Source organism: Monodelphis domestica, chromosome 2 (genome assembly GCF_027887165.1).
Source record: "Monodelphis domestica isolate mMonDom1 chromosome 2, mMonDom1.pri, whole genome shotgun sequence".
Lineage (NCBI taxonomy): Eukaryota > Metazoa > Chordata > Mammalia > Didelphimorphia > Didelphidae > Monodelphis > Monodelphis domestica.
In genome coordinates, this window is record NC_077228.1 from 450,735,112 (window position 1) to 450,756,807 (window position 21,696).

The following is a 21,696-nucleotide window of genomic DNA, read 5'->3' on the forward strand; positions in this document are numbered from 1 at the left end:
CAAAGATCTTCCAAAGATCATTTATTACCATAAAGAAAATCAATTTAAATATCAGTTCTATTTGGTTTAAAAACACAGATTTGAGACCTTCAACATTAACAAGCCACTTCTCCCACCCCTTTTATATGAAGGTCAAAGCTGTAGTCTGGAATGCTTTGTAAAAATACAGAAACAGAATAGTACTTACTAACAGTGACCCAAAGAGTTCAGTGAAGACTTGGTTGAAGAAGGAAAACATGTCATGTAAGTTGGAAGTTACAGTTTTGGTCAAGGAAAAAGAGTCTCACTCTTTCAGCATTAAAAGTCTTACTCCTTCATCAAGAATTTCACGCCTTCATTCCAGCCATCTTTCAAGTAAATTTCTGCAAACACTTATTCAAATTCTTCTCTTTGATCACCCTGAGAGTAAGTGGAAGAGCTGAGGGAATTTCCTCAGCAAGTTTGTTGTGGCCTGGTACTGATATCACTTTCAGAGAATGATTAAATCAAATACCTCAAGGTCATTCACCTAATATAGGAACTGCTATTTCTGTTGGATGGCAGGTTCAATGAGATTTGCCACCTGTTATATGCTACCAGTCTAACTCCCTCAAGAGGAACTGGGCCCAGGGTCAGTGGTACTCCAACAAACAATGGTGAAGGGAAGGGGAAACTGACCAGGAAAGCAGGAAGATGGCTAGGTTATCCCTCTTTGAAATCTTCCTGATTTGCAGAAGTTTCTGATCCTTTCCTTTTGTTTTACTGGTTGGGCTTGAAATGATGCTATTGAATAAACAATTGCCAAATATTATTATTTAGCACTTATAAAACAATTCTGAAGGCTTTTATTTTTAACATTGTTTGCTTGATTTAGACTCAAAGGATTTGAATTTGTTTCCTGTCATTTGGTTCTATAGAACCTTTGGTAAAACCATTCTTTTACCCTTGTATTTTATTTATTTATTTTTTTACTGAAACCCTTACCTTCCATCTTGGAATCAATACTGTGTATTAGCTCCAAGGCAGAAGAGCGCAGTAAGGGCTAGGCAATGGGGGTTAAGAAGTGTCTGAGGCTAGATTTGAACCTAGGACCTCCTATCTCTAGGCCTGACTCTCAATCCACTGAGCCACCCAGCTGTTCCCCCCCCCCCCTTTACCCTTTTAGATAATAGTTTCTGTAAAATGATTTGGGAGAGGAGTAAATCAGATGAGATGACCTTTAGGATCCTTTTCTGAACTGTTTGTGATCTCTACACATTTCAATGAAGACATATGAAACAAAATTCAAGTGATTTGACCTAAGTCATGTAATCAATTAGTCAAAAAACCACAAATGCAATTTATTATTCCTTATTTTCAGGTTGTGGGTAGCTAGGTAGCACAATGAAGAGAGGGCTGGGCTTGAGTCAGGAAAACCCGAGTGCAAATCTGACCTCAGACACCAGCTTCATGACCATAGACAAGTTATTTAACCCTGTTTGTCTCAGCTCCATCATCTGTAAAATGAGCTACAGAAGGAAATGACAAACTGCTCTAGTATCTTCATCAAGAAAATTCCAAATTGGGTCACAAAGAGTAGGACACAATGGAAAAGACTAAAGGACATATGCAGATTATTCCTTTAACACCCACTAACCCAGGCTCCCTTATATGGCCTTTGGCTATTTAAAATTCTAACTCACTCATAATATTCCTCATAAAAATTTGTAGTAATACAAGACAAAAACTTTAGTATTCATATTTTCCATTAATTTTTGAAGAGAATTAGTTTACCAGTTAAATGACTTTACTCTAATGATGTTCATAATATAATGTAGTGTTGTCACCAATTTAAGGTTTAAACCATATCTGCTAAGACTTTCTTGACAATCTTTTCAAATAACTATATACTGACCTCTAAGAATCTAGGGAGAAAAAGCATAAAAAATAATAGCAATGCAGTTAAGAGGACACCCACTCACCATGCTCAGACATACTTCTGGGATCCAGTAATTTACCTGTCTGGTTCATTAAGTAACAGGGTTAAAAGCACATTCAACCTGTCCTCCATGGAGTGAGCATCTTTGTCCATGCCTGCTAAAATCTCTCTCCCTTTCCAATCTTTTCCTCTCCTCCCCCAATTATTATTACTACCCTTCCACTGACTGAGAAAAGTAATAAATGTATCCACCTTGCATTGCTGAGATAATCTTGGTCACAACAGCAACAACAAAAAGATATTAGATATTTTTATTGAAGAAAATTAGCTGGTCAAAATCTCCTATTTGTTGCTGTTGGGAAATCTAGAGGCCTGCGAGGGAAAATAGATTTGCTAGTTAAATCACGATTTAGTCAGACATTGACTGACTGCTTCATCTTGTTTTAAGATGCCATCCAGGGAATGGAATAGCAGCAGACTTCTCCCTGCTTAAGTTTCCTAGAAGGATCTAGGCATCCACAGTGAATGTTGAGGGTGGTGCTAGAATGTTTAGTGAAGGTAGAAAACTGTGAAGAGGTTCTTGACTAATTTGGCTGGCTTGGATGGTAATGCTACTAGATGTTAAATTCGATAAGACAGGATATTTATTAATAAATTTTAATTTTCTTTATTTTCCCTCCTAAAAAGGCAGCCTGGTATAGTTGATAGAGGGCTAAGTTTGAATAGAAAGTATAGTTTTAGATTCTACTTTTGACACTTATTAGATGTGTTACTTAAGGTAAATCACCTTCCCTCGAGGTGCCTTAAATAACTTCTGGGGTCTTGTCAACTGAGTAATAGCTAACTGGAATCTGAGTAGCATCATTACATGGAAGGAATTCCCATTCTAGGAGTTCCCCAAGGAGATGAAATAATGACAATCCTTTAAGAATTGTGTCCTCCTTAGTGATCTGTAAATACTTTCAAAATGTTTGCTGGTTGTGTATATAAATGTTGACAGTCAATTTGATGATTTCAAAGCACAGAACTGTTATGTAATCGACTAAGGCATGAGAATTACCCTTTGCAAATTAAAAAAAATGAGTCTGACAGATTTATTTCAGCTTCTCTAATTGGTAATCTATTTAAAAAGCTTGAATAAAGTTTTCTTGTTAAACAAAAACTGCTGGGACAATTGGAAAACAGTAGGGCAGAAGCTAGGTATAGAACATATCTCACACCCTATAACAAGATATCCTCAAAATGGATATATGATGTAGATATAAAAAGTGATACCATAACTAAATTAGGGGAATATAGAATAGTTTACCTGGAAGATCTTTGGAGAAGGGAAGAATTTATGATCAAACACGAGATGGAGAGTAATATAAGATATAAAATAAATAATTTTGATTATATTAAATTTAAAAAAAAACTTGTACAAACAAAACTAATGTAACAAAGATTAGAATTTTTTATAAATTTTTTATAACAATTATCTCTGATAAAGGTATAATTTCTTAAATTTTAGAGGAATAAGTCAAATTAATAAGAATACAAGCCATTCTCCAATTGACAAATGGTCAAAGGTTATGTGACAGAGGGTTTGTACCAGGCTAACGAGTTTGTGGATCTGCTCACCTCGATGAGGGAGGGGTCCCAGGAGGTCTGGAATGTTGAGAAGACAGAAGATTCTGACTGAGATTTCAGTTGGATAGCTCTTTCAACTTTGAGAAGCCTAGGAGGAGAGGTCTGGCCAAGCCTTTCTCCTGGGATATACCCATCTTTTTCATCTCCTGGTGACTTGAAATTCTAATTCCCAACTGAAGGAACATCTGAAGAAGACATTTGAGCCACTGTAAAACTTTACCTCACAGCTTCTGGTGCCCTGAGTCTGAACTGTGGCCAGGGGCTAGAGAGACCAGGGCCAGCCAACCTGACTATCTCTCAGGGGGCTCAGGCTGAAAGGCCTGAGTTCCCCAAAACTCAAGGAGGAAAGGAAAGGTGCAGTTAGAGAAAGGACCGTCTTCCCCATTTTCCTCACCCATTCTTTCCCTGCCAACCATTTTCTTTATGTTACCTTAGTTGACTTAATTTATATTAAAGTGGTTATCCTTTCCCAAATTTGAATCAAACTTGAAGTCAGAGAGACATCTTGCTGAGAAGAAACCTTTTAGGCTCTAGTAGTGGAGGGGGACAAGAGCCAATATGTGAGAGCAGTCAAAGTTGAGGAGCGAAGGTTGAAGGAGAAAATGAATCGAAATCCACTTTTCTCTCTCTGAGTCAACCTTAAACCATCAGCTGTCTCTCCTGGATCCTTCCTGTTTTCTATTTTCCACCAACAAACCCCTCCATTACAGTTATGAACAAGTAATTTTCAGATGAAGAAATCAAAGCCATAGATAATCATAGAGGAAAAAGTTCTAAATCATTCTTAATTAGAGAAATGCAAATTAAAACAATGCTGAGGTACCACCTCACACCTATCAGATTGACTAATATGGCAGTAAAGGAAAGTGATAAATGTTGGAGGGGAAGTGGCAAAATTAGGGTACTAATGCATTGTTGGTGGACTTGTGAACTAATCCAACCATTTTAGAGGGCAATTTAGAACTATGCCCAAAGGGCTATAAAATTATGCATAACCTTTGATCCAGTAATACCACTACTGAAGAGATAGCAAAAAAGAGGAAAGGATCTACTCGTACAAAAATATTTACAGCAGCTCTTTTTGTAGTGGCAAAGAATTGGAAATTGAGAGGATGGTCATCATTTGGGGAATGGCTGAACAAATTGTGGTACATGTTGGTAATAGAATGCTATTGTGCTATAAGAAATGATAAGCAAGATGATTTTGGAAAAAGCTGGAAAGATCTGCAGGAACTGATGCAGAGTGAAATAGGCAGAACTGGGAGATCATTGTTTTTAATAATAGCAATATTGGATGATGAGTATCTGTGAAAACCTGGCTACTCTCAGCAATGCACTGATCTGGAACAATCCTGAAAGGCTTGTGATGAGAATGTTATCCACCTCCAGAGAAAGAAAGGAGTTGTCCTTCAATATCAGTGTATTATGATTTTATTTTGGGATTTGTGCTATGTATAACTTGGCTCTTACAACAAGGACCAAATTTGGAAGTGTTTTGCATGACAATATTAGTGGTGAGTTTCAGCTTTTCCATCTTTCCCCTTTCTGCTTGCCTTTTTCTCCTCATACCCATGCATTTAGATTACCAATACTCCCTTTTGCCTTTAAAATAGCATTTGGTCTATTATTTACATTTGAAAGGAATCATGTTGATACCAATATATTCCTTCTCATTATATGGCATTTTCTTTTTATAATTAATATTACATGAAGCAAGCAATTGAGTGAAATATTTTTTGGACCTGGACACTTTCTCTTTTTAACTCTAGGGGTAAATCTAATTTATGAAGCCCATTGATTGATTAAGGGGGATGAGATAGAAAGAACTTCTGGGTGCCTAGTCATTCCTTTCCTTCCTTGTCACAAAAAGATCATCTCAGATCATGAGCATTCAGAATTCACTTTTACAGTATTTTCCTTCTGCTTCTTTGTTATGACAACCATTGTTCATCTCTAATAGTATCGCTACTAAAGCAAATGGAATAGGCAGTGAGAAGCAAGAAGTAACAGTTGTTCAATAGCCCCCAAGACAGAGGGAAACATAGGTGAATTCTTGAAGGAAGAGGGACCCAATAAATACTTTAACCCTAGGATAAAGGGAGTTGGAGGGGGAGAAAGAAAGGAGTAAGGGAATTCAATCTTTGGGAATTTGGAGGGTTTTGTTTGCAGGAATGTCAGAGTTCATTTATTCATTTCAATTTAGCAAATGTTTAACAAGGACCCAATATATTTATTCATGGTTATGTAATCTAGATGCCAACAATGATAACTGCAAGGATGATAAGAGATTGTCACACCAAGCTACACAGCTTGTAGATATTGGAGAACAAAGAAGGAAGGAGTAAAAATGTGAAAAAATAGTAAATCTGTTTGAAAGCAACTTTAAACAAAATCACAGATTCTGTTGAAATCCTACCTAATACCAAGATAGTGGCACACAGGCTGAGAAGCTGAACTCTTCCAATATTCTCCTCCAAACAACTTTAAAATTAAGGAGATCCTCATCCACAGAGTAATGGCTAAGCAAGTTGTGGCATATGATTGTGATGGAATACTATCGTGCTCTAAGAATTGGCAGTTAGGATACTTTCCAATTGTTAAGAGCTATAAAAATTGATAGAGGCATGGGAGTTCAAAAAAACAAGGTAAAACAAATATCAACTGATGAAAAGTTAAGTGAGAAGAACCGGGATCATTGTGCACAGTGTGTTATAATGATGATCAACTGTGAAAGACTTGACTATTATTATCAATATAATGATCCAAGACACTTCCAAATGACTCATGATGAAGAACTGTTATCAACTTTCCATAGGGAAATTATGAACTCTGAGAAGAAAGCAAAGCATATTTTCTTTTTTTTTTGCTTTATTTTTGACAAGGCTGATATGAAAATATATTTTGCATGATTTCATATATATAGTTGATATTGTCTTGCTTGCCTTCTCAGAAGATGGGGAAGGAGAAGGAGAGAGAGAATTTGGAGCTCAAAATTTAAAAAGAAAACAATGATAAAAATAAATAATGATTAGATTTTTAAAAAAGACAGAGGAAAGAGAAAAGAGAAGCAGCAGCAACAACAATAATAATCATGCCTAATTAGGATTTTAATAACATACAGAGAGTGACTGAACCACCCCATCCACTAGTTCTTTCAGTATTCTAAGAGGTAATTTCTATGGGATTAGTGACAACTTAAATTTATTAAGGTATTTGCTTACCATGTCTTCTAATCTTTGATTTCAACTGATAATCATGTTTCTGCCATTTCTGTGAGTCATTTACCACTTGTACTTTATTATGGTGCAAAATAACTTATGCATTTCAGAAAATCAATCAGATTAGTTTATTTTGTAAGTTATTTTAAGTTATTATTTAATGGCAATGGTAAAGTCCAGACACATTTGTTCAGTCTTGCTAGTTCATTGCTCCTGCCATGTAGGCATTTGTTCAAAAGAAAAAAAAAGAAGAAAAAATTGAGATCTTGTTTGTAACCTGTTACAGCCTGAATAGCTTTTCAGAATCCATTAGACCAGAAGGAGTTAGTAGCACAAGATTGCTTGGCAGAATGAAGGCCAGAAAGAAGGAGGGAAGTGAGGCAATTATTTCTTTCTTCTCAACATAACTAGTTGGAACTGGGTCAAAGGTGAATTGATCAAGACATAAACAAAGACCCCTCTCTACATGTGAACTATTAATATAATATGCAGGATAAGAGTGATGTGACATGGGAGCTTGACATTCAAAAAACAAGACAGAGAGTAAAAAGGACTATAGTTTGTTTTGTAAGATTTATGATAACCTGGCTATCTTCACAGTTGAGCTTGAGATATTTCCTACATCAGGCCTTTCCAGATTCCTCTCTTGTTACACTGGCCTTACTTGGTACATATTTTGCATTTATTTACATGTATACATGTTATATTCCCAAAATAGAATATTAACACCTTTAAGGCAGGATTTTAGGGATTCTGTCATTTTTGCCACTACCTCCCCAAGTTCTATAAATTAATCCAACCAATGAACAAACATTGGTGTCTTGGGCATTTGGAATACAAAGGCAAAAATGAACTGTCTCTCCTCTGAAGGAGCTTACATTCAAGTAGGGGAGACAATACATATATAGGCACAGGGTCCTTATAACATGTACACAGTTAGAAAAGAGGCTAGAAGCTGGAGAGTTTAGGAAAAGCTTGATAAAGTATTTCTTGATCTAAAATTTTAAGACTGGGGATACTAAGTGGCACAGGTGAAGACAGAGTGCCTTCCAGGCACGAGTGACAGCCTGTCTGAAGGCACAAAGAGCAGAGATGTATTATCTTCTATAAGGCACAATAAGGTCAGTTTTATTAGAGCATAGAGAACATGAAGGGGAATAAGGTTCAATGAGCCTGGGTAAAAAAAAAAAGCTGGAAACAGGTCAAAATGGTCTTTAAATGCCCAGTGGAGGACTTTTATATAATTCTAGAAGTAACCTGCTATAGTTGTTGAGTAGAGGAAATTATATGGTAGGATCTACATTTTAAGAGATTCTTTGGCAACAATGAGGAGGATGGATTACAGAGAAAAGAAATTTGAGGTTATTGAATCAGCTTGGTAAAAGGTAATGAAAGTCTGAAATGATATATTGATTATTTGAGTGAAGAGAAATGGAAATACCTGGAAGACAGAAGAAATTCATAGAGAGTGTTTTTAGAAGTCATACCTCCCCCAGCAACTCCTAAGTCCAACCAGACCCTTAGGTGCTCTTCTCTCCTTTAAAGAGGCAAAACCAAAAACCAGCATCCCAGCATCAGTTGGGGAATCTCAATTCCCCATTTCTAAAATGAGTTTAATGATAATTTTCCAAAGATTTTTTTGGGGGAAGAACAAATGAAAAAATGGGTGTAAAATTATTTATTGTAATAAAGCAATAAGTGTGAATTGCTACCACTACTACTGCTTTTGTTTATTCTTTTTTTAATTGGAAAAAGGATCAATCAAAGGATCAACAAAAGCTTAAAACACATTGTCTTTTTGCCTAGTAAGCACTTCACAGGTATTGATGATACTATCTCATTTTGCCTTGTTTTATGTAATTGTTCTAATACTATGCAACTTTTTCAGGGTTTTATTTTGTCTTGTCTGCCCCAAAAGACTGTAAGTTCCTTAAGTTCAGAGAGTATAACATCATTCTTTCATGAAAAGTGCTTTGTAAACCTTATTTTATTGTCACCCTATGGTGCTAGCACAGTACTGTGTACACAGCTGGATTTTAATTAATACTTGGTTGATTGCATTTTTTAAAAAAATTGCTTGATGTTCATTCAATTGTGGCTACCTTTAATATTTTTTTAAATCATAGTGCATGTTATAACCATAAGTTTTAAGGTTCAAGCAATAAAAATTCAGGCTTGAATAAGAATTATTTTAAAGTCAAAGCTAAGGTTTTTCAACTTTATGTTATATAAAATTGGCTAAAAAATAGAACTAATGAGTCATGTCTTTTATGCCCCTACATCATTAAAAATACATATTTCTTTTTCTACTTAAATCTTGCTCTGTGCTGCCTCCTCCAAAAAAAATATGAAAGAAATGAACAGAGTAAAAAAAATAAAGTGAAATACAACATTTGAAATGATGAGAACAGAATTGTTTTGTTTGGTGAATGCAAACCTATGTTTGCTATAATTACAACAGAGAAAAGTTGGCAACTTTCTAATTTTCTTTCTGCAAATCAATTAACCTCAGGTGTGCCTTTCAATTTTTTTAAACTAAGATGTTAAAAATTCTATCCCCTCTCTTCCTCCCAATGCAATAAAAAGGGAAGTATTTAGAATGATGAAAATTCAACTGATAAAAAATAATAAAAATCAATTTTTGATATTACCTTTCAAAAGCAATATTTATGGATTAAACTGAACTTAAACTTCTAGTGCCTTCTTAGAGGACCTAAATAAAGTTCAGAGTTGGAGGTGGAAAAATGTCAAAAATAGAATCTTGACCCCCTTATTTTACAAATAAAGGAATGGTAGAATAAGAAGTTATGTAACTTGCCAAAGGTCACACAAGGAGTTAAATGGGCAGTCAGGTTTAAATCTAGATATTCTAACTCAAAATTCAGCAGTTTTCAATCTATGGATTACACCTGTTCTAGGAGTTTATTAACACATCTGTGACTTTAATCCTATCTCTATATTTTATAAAGAAAAACTGCCCCGGGGTGGTATAATAACAACTTGTCTATAGTTCCTTTATTAAAGGTAAATCAGAAACATGAAGATTTATAGAAACGAGAGCTGGAAGAGATCACCTAGTCCAACCCATTCATTTTACAAGCAAGGAAACTGAAGTCCATAGAGAAATTAAATGGCTTGCCTTCTCTAAGGTCACACAAATAGTAACAGAGTCAAAATTCAAACTCAGCTCCTCCAGCTTGAAAACCAGTACTCATCATTTTGAAACTCATAGAGTCTAGGAGACTTGGATGGTTACTAGTCTAATAACCTTGACATTAGTCATATCTACCTCACATTCCTTCCCCTAAACATACACATTCGTATCTATATTCACTCACTCATGCTTATTTTATAGTGCATGATACTAATGAACTTGTAACAGTTAATGAAACCATCGATGACAATGTAAATGAGTAAAACTTTAGCTCACAAATAAGAAATAACAGTCAAGTACAATATGGCTGGGGTGGTAATTTATCATAAGCATGCAGGGATGCCAAGAATGTTATAAAGATTAGTTGCTGTTACTATTACTCTTGCTATGATCATCCTTTGTTTTCTCTTTAGGTTTCACATACAGACAACTCCCCAAATCCCTGAACCTAGCATGCCACAGGAACCAGGCTAATTATAAAATCTGTCTGTCTGTCTGTCTATCTATCTATCTATCTATCTATCTATCTATCTATCTCTCCATCCATCCATCCATCCATCCATCCATCCATCCATCCGTCCATCCATCCATCCATCTGTTCATCCATCTATCCGTCTATCCATCCATCTATCTATCTATCTATCTATCTATCTATCTATCTATCTATCTATCTATCTATCTATCTATCTATCTGTATGTATGTGTATTTGCGTGACTATTAGTGTGTTTATGTAGAATGCTTAGTCATTCTTGGAAGTTTGAGTGCAGCAGTAACATTGCATCATCTTAATAAAGATCTTGGGGGTTGCTAAGCAGAGGTTAGTACAGATTCTAGTTGAATGGCCCATAAATGCCTTACGGGCCTTGTGGATAAGCTCAAGCTGTTTGTAGGATAAGAGGAAAGGAGAAAAATAGCATAAGTGAATAATAGGGAAAAGAAAAGTAGAAAGCAGAAAAGAAAAAAAAAGCAGAGAGCATAGTGTTGCTGAGGTGGGGGGAAGAGAGAGAGAAGGCAAAGGAGATGCTAGAATACTATGGTCAGATCCTACTCGGTGTTTACTCTAGCTCCAAACAGATTTGAACAAACTCCTCTCTGCTCAAATTAGGCAGATAAACCATTAACGAATGCCAACTGATTCTTTATGAATATCATGTATCACTGCAGCAAGTTCACCAACCAGCCAGAACCAAGCTTTTGGAAAATGTTTTAGTAGGTGCTGCAGGGAGTTAGAGAACACAGAGAAAGCCCTGACTAGCTTAATGATCTTAAAATACATGGTTGTAGCAATATGTCACCAGGCTAAACCTGTACAGAAGAAAATGGACAACCTACTAATCTACGCAGTTTTTTTAAAAAATTGTATTTTATTCAATCAATTGACAAGCTTTAAATTTTCTCTTTCTCACCTCCCACCTACCTCTGTCCCCTCAATGAAGAAAAGAAAGAAAAAAAAACCTTAGTGATAGGTTTACACAGTTAGGCAAAATAAATTCCCCTAGTGGCAGGGGAAGTCAAGTATTATACTGGAAGGTAGTGCCCTGGGAGGCAGATGTGAGTTTGAGTTCAGGCTCTTGCTCCTTCTGGGTGATCAGTGACAAGTCAGGTCTCTATATGTCAGTCCCATCATTTGTAAAATGAGTTTGAAAATGCTTATAAGACAGAATGGGTAAAATGTTTTTCAAACCTTTAAGTTTTACATAAATAAAATTTGCCATTCCTGATCAAAGGGACATTTATCATCCCTGTTCATACAAGCAAGAACAAAGCAGGAGCATGAATTCCATGGTCTTCTATGGGACAAGAGGAATGAGCCTTGGATAATTTGGCCCTTGGCTCTGCCAATTCAATGCTAAAAAGTGTCCATCTCAGGCTTTTCTTCTCATTGCCATAGATAGAGGTCATCAAATGAATGAGGCCACCCTTGACGCACAGAATGACATCAAGGAATGTGCATCACTGGGGACTGCTGGGTAAAAGCAACAAAGGGAGATGGCTTGATTCTTTTTTATCCCAGTCATGTAATACTGCTTTTGAAGCCAAAAAGGCTGAAGCTTCAAATAATAACAACCTGTTGACTACAGCAGAAAAACAGAAAAAGAAAAAGAAAATTAGCTTTCACATGGACGGAACTGGTGGTAAAAATTTGGTCTTTTCCAGCAAACCTGCAGAGAGGGAAAGAGAGAGGGAACAGGTATTCTTTAAGCACCTACTACACACTAGTCACCATACTAAGCACTTCATCAATATCATATCATTTGATCTCCACAACAACCCCAAGAGGTTGATGCTGCTAAGATCCCAGTTTTCTAAATGAGGAAACTGAGGTTAAAGGTTAAGAGGTTAAATGACTTTGTCCTAGCGTCACATAGCTAATAAGTGTCTAAGATCAGATTTGAACTCACACCTTCCTAACTCTGAGACTCAGTACTCTGTCTCCTGAACCATCCAGCAGCCTAGAATCATGATAATTCCAAGCAAAAAAAATGGCATGATAAATATGTGAATCTAACATTAATATCTTGAAGATGTCACAGAAAAAAACTTATCCAGAAAGACGAGATTTTAGGAGGAGCCAGGAAAACCTAGGTTCAAATCTTATCCCTGTCTTATATACTGTGTGCCACCTTTAGGCCCTCCACTTCATTTTTTTGAGATGCAAATTTCCTCAGCTATCAAATTAGGTTAATCATACCTGTTGCCCTATTTCACTAGGCTGCTATGAAGTTCAAGTAAAATAGCATGTAGAAAGATTATTGCAAAATAGAAAGTGCTATCAGGCAGTTATTATTATTGTTTGTGCCAATGGGAGACCTGGGGATTATTTAAGTCAATTAACCAAAATTTAGTCAATTCTCCATTATGCACTGTTCTTTGGAGTGTCCAAAGCATTATAAGACTTGTCCAATAGATGAGAACTTAGAGCCTATTTGTGAAGAGAAAATGTGTTGTTATTTTTGTTCACATGTTCAGTCATATCTGACTTAGCAAACCATGCTGTCCATGGAATTTTCTTGTCAATGACACTGGAGTGGTTTGCTAATTCATCCTCCAGTAGGCAAACAGAGGTTAAGTAGATTGTCGAAGTTCACACAATTAGGGAGTGTCTGAGGGCAGATATGAACTCAGGTCTTCCTGATTCCAGATCCAGCCATCTATTCACTTAAAAATGTGGCTATTGCTGAAAGAAAATCTACACCCATGAAAAGAAATCAGTTTTTGATAGAAGTGAAGAAAACCAAGACAATTTGACAGATGTCTTTGATTTAGGAAAAGAAAATTTCAAAAGACTCAGAGAAAGGATAGGTATAATTCCAAGGACTAAAATTCTACCATGTGAATCTTGAAATTTTTCAGACTTGTGAATGTTAAAAATTTCCATGTTGGGGCACTTCCGGTTAAGATGGCGGCTTAGAGAAAGCTGAAGTTCAGATCTCCGGAAAACCCTTCCCGACCGATCCCAAACTAGAAGCTCCTAAGGCGCCGAAATTCAAAACGATCAACAGCACAGACCCTGGGAACCCTCCTCCTGGACCTGGACCCGGTTCAAAAGGTACGGCTCCCCTTAAAAGCCAGAACCCGAGATCCCTCGGACCTCAGGGGTAGGAGCGCAGAGTCCAAGGCTCCCGGAATCAGCAGCCGCGCCGGGCTCAGAGAGCAGGGTCTGAGGAACAACAACCCTCAGGGTCTTCTACCCAAGTCCCAGTCCGGGTGAAAGTTACTGCCTGGGGCCTCCGCTGCAAAGAGCTGGTCGGTCCGGGTGAAAGTTACTGCCTGGGGCCTCCGCTGCAGAGAGCTGGTCAAAACAACAGCAACCCTCAGGGCGGGCAAGACAGCCTCACGGGCTGGATCCTGCTATCCAAGTCTCAGTGAAAGTCTGTGCTCTCGGAGCTTGGGGAAGCGGCAGCCCATCCCCCCGCAGGCCGACGAAACAGCCTCACGGCCAGGGATTCTGAAGGCAACTTCCGGAAATCGAGCCAGGGGGAGAGTGTGGCCTCGTGGTCCGACCCTTCCATTCCAGTTCCAGTGAGGCATATTCAGTTTAACCCAGGGAACGCCCATAGAACCAACATCTGCCCAGGACTAAAGCCTCTGATCACCAGACAAAGACAAGAAAAGCCAATCCTCCACGTTCAGAGATGACAAACTCCACAGAAGCACAGAAGCCCCAAAATACCAAGAAAAATAAGAAGAAAGGGGCGACTCTGGACACATTCTATGGAGCCAAAATACAAAATACAGAGCAGATAGAAGAAGATATACAAGAAAATTCTCCAAAATCTTCCAAAGGAAATAGAAACTCTCCACAAACCCATGAAGAATTTGAATCAGAAAGGACCAAAAAGATGGAAGCCCTCTGGGAGGAAAAGTGGGAAATGATGCAAAAGAAATTCACGCATCTACAAAACCAGTTTGACCAAACTGTAAAAGAAAACTAGGCTTTAAAGCAAGAACTAATAAAGCAAAGCCAAAACACCAAGAAATTAGAAGAGAACATAAAATATCTCACCGACAAGGTGATAGATCTGGAAAACAGGGGGAGAAGAGAAAATTTAAGAATAATTGGACTCCCAGAAAAGCCAGAAATAAACACCAAACTGGACATGGTGATACAAGATATAATCAAAGAAAATTGCCCAGAGATTCTAGAACAAGGGGGCAATACAGCCACTGACAGAGCTCACAGAACACCTTCTACACTAAACCCCCAAAAGACAACTCCCAGGAATGTAATTGCCAAATTCCAAAGCTATCAAACAAAAGAAAAAATCCTACAGGAAGCCAGAAAAAGACAATTTAGATATAAAGGAATGCCAATCAGGGTCACACAAGACCTTGCAAGTTCTACGCTGAATGATCGTAAGGCATGGAACATGATCTTCAGAAAGGCAAGAGAGCTGGGTCTCCAACCAAGAATCAGCTACCCAGCAAAACTGACTATATACTTCCAAGGGAAAGTATGGGCATTCAACAAAATAGGAGACTTCCAACTTTTTGCAAAGAAAAGACCAGAGCTCTGTGGAAAGTTTGATACCGAAAATCAAAGAGCAAGGAATACCTGAAAAGGTAAATATTAAGGAAAAGGGAAAAATGTTATCTTCTTTTACTCAAACTCTCTTCTATAAGGACTACATTTATATCAACCTATGTATACTAATATGTGGGGAAAATGTAATGTATAAATAGGGGGTAAAGAAAGACCAAATAGAATAATGGTTCTCACACAAAGATTCACAGGGGAAGGGGAGGGGAAGAAAACTCCTATAAGAAGGAGAGGAAGAGGGGGGGGGTTACTTAAACCTCAATCTCAGGGAAATCAACTCTGAGAGGGAAAAACATCCAGATCCATTGGGATCTTAATTCTATCTTACCCAACAAGGGTAAGGAGAAGGGAAAACCAAGGGGGGGAGGGGGAGAGGGAGAACAAAAAGGGAGGGAAAGAGAGGGGGGAGGGGGAGGGAACAAAAAGGGAGGGACTAAAAAGGGAAACATCAAGGGAGGGGACAAGGGGGACTGTTTCAAAGTAAATCACTGGACTAAAAGGTAGAACCGAAGAAGAAAAGGTTAGAATTAGGGAAGGCAATCAAAATGCCAGGGAGTCCACAAATGACAATCATAACTTTGAACGTGAATGGGATGAACTCACCCATAAAACGTAGACGAATAGCAGAATGGATTAGAATCCAAAACCCTACCATATGTTGTCTTCAAGAAACACACATGAGGCGGGTTGACACCCACAAGGTCAGAATTAAAGGATGGAGTAAGACCTTCTGGGCCTCAACTGATAGAAAGAAGGCAGGAGTGGTAATCATGATATCTGATAAAGCCAATGCAAAAATAGACCTGATCAAAAGGGATAGGGAAGGTAATTATATTTTGTTAAAAGGGACTCTAGACAATGAGGAAATATCATTAATCAACATGTATGCACCAAATAATATAGCACCCAAATTTCTAATGGAGAAACTAGGAGAATTGAAGGAAGAAATAGACAATAAAACCATACTAGTGGGAGACTTAAACCAACCATTATCAAATTTAGATAAATCAAATCAAAAAATAAATAAGAAAGAGGTAAAAGAAGTGAATGAAATCTTAGAAAAATTAGAATTAATAGACATATGGAGAAAAATAAATAGGGATAAAAAGGAATACACCTTCTTCTCAGCACCACATGGCACATTCACAAAAATTGACCATACATTAGGTCACAGAAACATAGCACACAAATGCAAAAAAGCAGAAATAATGAATGCAGCCTTCTCAGATCACAAGGCAATAAAAATAATGATTAGTAATGGTACATGGAAAACCAAATCTAAAACCAATTGGAAATTAAACAATATGATACTCCAAAACCGTTTAGCTAAAGAAGAAATCATAGAAACAATTAATAATTTCATCAAGGAAAATGACAATGGCGAAACATCCTTTCAAACCTTTTGGGATGCAGCCAAAGCGGTAATCAGAGGCAAATTCATATCCCTGAAAGCTCATATTAACAAACAAGGGAGAGCAGAGATCAATCAATTGGAAATGCAATTGAAAAAACTCGAAAGCGATCAAATTAAAACCCCCCAGCAGAAAACCAAATTAGAAATCCTAAAAATTAAGGGAGAAATTAATAAAATCGAAAGTGATAGAACTATTGATTTAATAAATAAGACAAGAAGCTGGTACTTTGAAAAAACAAACAAAATAGACAAAGTACTGGTCAATCTAATTAAAAAAAGGAAGGAAGAAAAGCAAATTCACAGCATTAAAGATGAAAAGGGGGACAGCACCTCCAATGAGGAGGAAATTAAGGCAATCATTAGAAATTACTTTGCCCAATTATATGGCAATAAATACACCAATTTAGGAGAAATGGATGAATATATACAAAAATACAAACTGCCTAGACTAACAGAAGAGGAAATAGAATTCTTAAATAATCCCATATCAGAAATTGAAATCCATCAAGCCATCAAAGAACTTCCTAAGAAAAAATCCCCAGGGCCTGATGGATTCACCTGTGAATTCTATCAAACATTCAGAGAACAGTTAATCCCAATACTATACAAACTATTTGACATAATAAGCAAAGAGGGAGTTCTACCAAACTCCTTTTACGACACAAACATGGTACTGATTCCAAAACCAGGCAGGTCAAAAACAGAGAAAGAAAACTATAGGCCAATCTCCCTAATGAATATAGATGCAAAAATTTTAAATAGGATACTAGCAAAAAGACTCCAGCAAGTGATCAGAAGGATCATTCACCATGATCAAGTAGGATTCATACCAGGGATGCAGGGCTGGTTCAACATTAGGAAAACCATCCACATAATTGACCACATCAACAAGCAAACTAGCAAGAACCACATGATTATCTCAATAGATGCAGAAAAAGCCTTTGATAAAATACAACACCCATTCCTATTAAAAACACTAGAAAGCATAGGAATAGAAGGGTCATTCCTAAAAATAATAAACAGTATATATCTAAAACCAACAGCTAATATCATCTGCAATGGGGATAAACTAGATGCATTCCCAATAAGATCAGGAGTGAAACAAGGATGCCCATTATCACCTCTACTATTTGACATTGTACTAGAAACACTAGCAGTAGCAATTAGAGAAGATAAAGAAATTGAAGGCATCAGAATAGGCAAGGAGGAGACCAAGTTATCACTCTTCGCGGATGACATGATGGTCTACTTAAAGAATCCTAGAGATTCAACCAAAAAGCTAATTGAAATAATCAACAACTTTAGCAAAGTTGCAGGATACAAAATAAACCCACATAAATCATCAGCTTTTCTATATATCTCCAACACAGCTCAGCAGCAAGAACTAGAAAGAGAAATCCCATTCAAAATCACCTTAGACAAAATAAAATACCTAGGAATCTATCTCCCAAGACAAACACAGGAACTATATGAACACAACTACAAAACACTCGCCACACAACTAAAACTAGACTTGAACAATTGGAAAAACATTAACTGCTCATGGATAGGACGAGCCAATATAATAAAAATGACCATCCTACCCAAACTTATTTATCTATTTAGTGCCATACCCATTGAACTACCAAAATACTTCTTCACTGATTTAGAAAAAACCATAACAAAGTTCATTTGGAAGAACAAAAGATCAAGGATATCCAGGGAAATAATGAAAAAAAACACATATGATGGGGGCCTTGCAGTCCCAGACCTCAAACTATATTACAAAGCAGCAGTCATCAAAACAATTTGGTACTGGCTAAGAAACAGAAAGGAAGATCAGTGGAATAGACTGGGGGAAAACGACCTCAGCAAGACAGTATACGATAAACCCAAAGATCCCAGCTTTTGGGACAAAAATCCACTATTCGATAAAAACTGCTGGGAAAATTGGAAGACAGTGTGGGAGAGACTAGGAATAGATCAACACCTCACACCCTACACCAAGATAAATTCAAAATGGGTGAGTGACTTAAACATAAAGAAGGAAACCATAAGTAAATTGGGTAAACACAGAATAGTATACATGTCAGACCTTTGGGAGGGGAAAGGCTTTAAAACCAAGCAAGATATAGAAAGAATCACAAAATGTAAAATAAATAATTTTGACTACATCAAACTAAAAAGCTTTTGTACAAACAAAACCAATATAACTAAAATCAGAAGGGAAACAACAAATTGGGAAAAAATCTTCATAGAAACCTCTGACAAAGTTTTAATTACTCATATTTATAATGAGCTAAATCAATTGTACAAAAAATCAAGCCATTCTCCAATTGATAAATGGGCAAGGGAAATGGATAGGCAGTTCTCAGATAAAGAAATCAAAACTATTAACAAGCACATGAAGAAGTGTTCTACATCTCTTATAATCAGAGAGATGCAAATCAAAACAACTCTGAGGTATCACCTCACACCTAGCAGATTGGCTAACATAACAGCAAAGGAAAGTAATGAATGCTGGAGGGGATGTGGCAAAGTAGGGACATTAATTCATTGCTGGTGGAGTTGTGAACTGATCCAACCATTCTGGAGGGCAATTTGGAACTATGCCCAAAGGGCGACAAAAGAATATCTACCCTTTGACCCAGCCATAGCACTGCTGGGTCTGTACCCCAAAGAGATAATGGACACAAAGACTTGTACAAAAATATTCATAGCTGCGCTCTTTGTGGTGGCCCAAAACTGGAAAACGAGGGGATGCCCATCAATTGGGGAATGGCTGAACAAACTGTGGTATATGTTGGTGATGGAATACTATTGTGCTCAAAGGAATAATAAAGTGGAGAAGTTCCATGGAGACTGGAACAACCTCCAGGAAGTGATGCAGAGCGAGAGGAGCAGAACCAGGAGAACATTGTACACAGAGACTAATACACTGTGGTATAATCGAACGTAATGGACTTCTCCATTAGTGGCGGTGTAATGTCCCTGAACAACTTTCAGGGATCCAGGAGAAAAAAAACACCATTCATAAGCAAAGGATAAACTATAGGAGTGGAAACACCGAGAAAAAGCAACTGCCTGAATACAGAGGTTGAGGGGACATGACAGAGGATAGACTTTAAATGAACACTCTAATGCAAATACTATCAACAAAGCAATGGGTTTAAATCAAGAAAACATCTAATGCCCAGTGGACTTACGCATCGGCTATGGGGGGTGAGGGGGAGGAAAAGAAAATGATCTATGTCTTTAACGAATAATGCTTGGAAATGATCAAATAAAATATATTTAAAAAAAAAATTTCCATGTTGGGGAATTCTCCATTGCAACAATTCCCTACTGGGAACATTCCCCATTTTGACAGTGAGAACTCTACATGGATCAGAAATGGGAGGACCTCTGCTCCACCAGTACTTGGTACTGCTTTGGGGGAGAGAACTCCTTGCTAAACAATGAAAGTACTTTAACCCATACTTATAATGAGACAAAAAGGTTTTTAAGCCATGCCTATTTTTAGAATTAATACAATGGGGTGCTAAGTACCTATTAAAGGTCAGGCAACTTGTAAACTTGCCAGAAGCAAAGAGGTGAAAACTTTTTTTTCTGAAAAGTTTTTTCTGGTTCAAACTTACTAAAGGGATTAGTCGACCCAGCAGGGTTTTTTTCTGATTCAAACTTACTAAAGGGATTAGTCGACCCAGCAGTGAATTCAGAATGGGCTGTCCCTTGGAAAACATCTACTGTGAATGGTAGATGGAAGAACTTAGGGGAGATGACATAGGAGAAAACCCCCTATATAAGAAAAAGCAGAATCTCTTGAAAGACAATCCTTTTTGGAGAATCGCTTGAGAGAGGCTCTGGAGAAGGGAAGCTCTTGGAGGAAATCTCTAAGGAGGTCTCGCTGGAGCTCCTCTGAGGGGACTCTGTCCCTCTGGAGGCTCTTGAGAGAGGCCCTTTGAAACAGTCTCTGGCTGGAAGGCTCTTTGAGGAGGACTCTGGCTGGAACTCTCTCTGAGGAGACTCTGACACTAGAATCCTTGCTTATTAGACAGACCTTGTGGTGAGTGATAAAAGACTGACTGACTGATCTCTCTCTCTCTTAAGACTCAGTTCTAGGCCATGTTGGCTTAAGGCCCTTCATACTTATTTCCTTTTTCTCTCTCTCTCTCTTTTCTTTAATTCCTCATTGTATTATTAATTAAATTCTCTATAAAACTCAGTTGACTTGGGTATATTCATAATTGGGAATATTTCCCTGGCGACCACCTTATATTTGATTTAAAACCAAGACACTGTAGTGAAACATATTTTCTGTGGTCAAATTTACTCACCCACTCTTATATCTATCTTCCACTATTTTACTCACTACAGTTTTTGACCTCAACCATTTTAACTCTTACAGTTTATGACACCAACTCTTTTAACTGCCACAGTTTATGGCTCTAACTCTTTTAAATATAACAGTTTATGGCATCCACCATTTTAACTATTACAACCAGGAAGTCAACACAAGAAAGATGAAAAGTTTAATAATGAAATCATAAAGGCACAAAGAGAAAATGATCCTAATAAGATAGGGAAAGGAGCTATCTAAAGAGTATATATAGTATGGATGCATATAGGGGACTGACCAGACAACTTAAATTTTTAAAAGATATGAACAGAAGCTGGAAGTAACATCAGATAACAGAGTGGATGCATGGCATGATACAACTGTAAGAATAAGGCCAACAGTACAAATAACACAATGATTTGGATAGTCTGAAGTCTGGCAAGGAAAGCTTAGCACAACAAAAATGGTCTTTGTAAAAAAGTTAATTTGGGAAAAGAGGTTACTAAAAAAGGGATAGAATCACTAATTAAGGTAGAGGAAATGATAACTATTGGCAAAAAGGAAGTAGAGATGCTTTATACTTATTTTTCTTCTCTCTTCTCTGCCTAGAAGAATGTCCTTTGGTCTAAAAAAGGACAAAAACACTTAATAGGGAGTTAATAATACTCAAGATAACTAAGGAAAGAAACAGAGAATCCAAATGTCTTTGATGGCTTAAATCAGCTGACCCAAAATGAACTATATTCTTGTATACTGATAGAATTGGAAAGTGCAATGCCTGAACCAATTCATTGTCTCCAATAGGCTGAAGAGAACCAGAGAGAAATCATGGGACTGGGAAAGGGCAAATGTTATCCTGATTTTGCAAAAAGGAAAAAAGAATAATATCTGCAAACTATAGGGCAGTCACCTTGACATATTCTAAAGTTCTGCCAGAAATCTACTATTAAAGAAATAGTAAATGAATATTAAGGGCAGTTAGGTGGTACAGTGGATAGAACACTGGGCTTAGAATCAGGAAGAC

At 37.2% G+C, this 21,696-nt stretch overlaps 1 protein-coding gene across 3 annotated transcripts in view; it reads right to left on the reverse strand.

The window, feature by feature from the left end:
• The window catches only part of RPS6KA2 (ribosomal protein S6 kinase A2), a 563,997-nt gene that overhangs the window by 371,676 nt on the left and 170,625 nt on the right, over positions 1-21,696 (reverse strand). The window contains exon 1 of one of the 3 annotated variants that reach the window (XM_007484888.3): positions 1,941-2,407. The exons of 1 other annotated variant lie outside the window; for it this stretch is intronic. In XM_007484888.3, the coding sequence (XP_007484950.1) occupies positions 1,941-1,943 (3 nt within the window). In that variant the 5' untranslated portion in view covers positions 1,944-2,407. Of the gene's footprint in view, positions 1-187; positions 1,055-1,940; positions 2,408-21,696 lie in introns of those variants that run through there. One more of the 3 variants, XM_007484886.3, reaches the window with a different exon arrangement.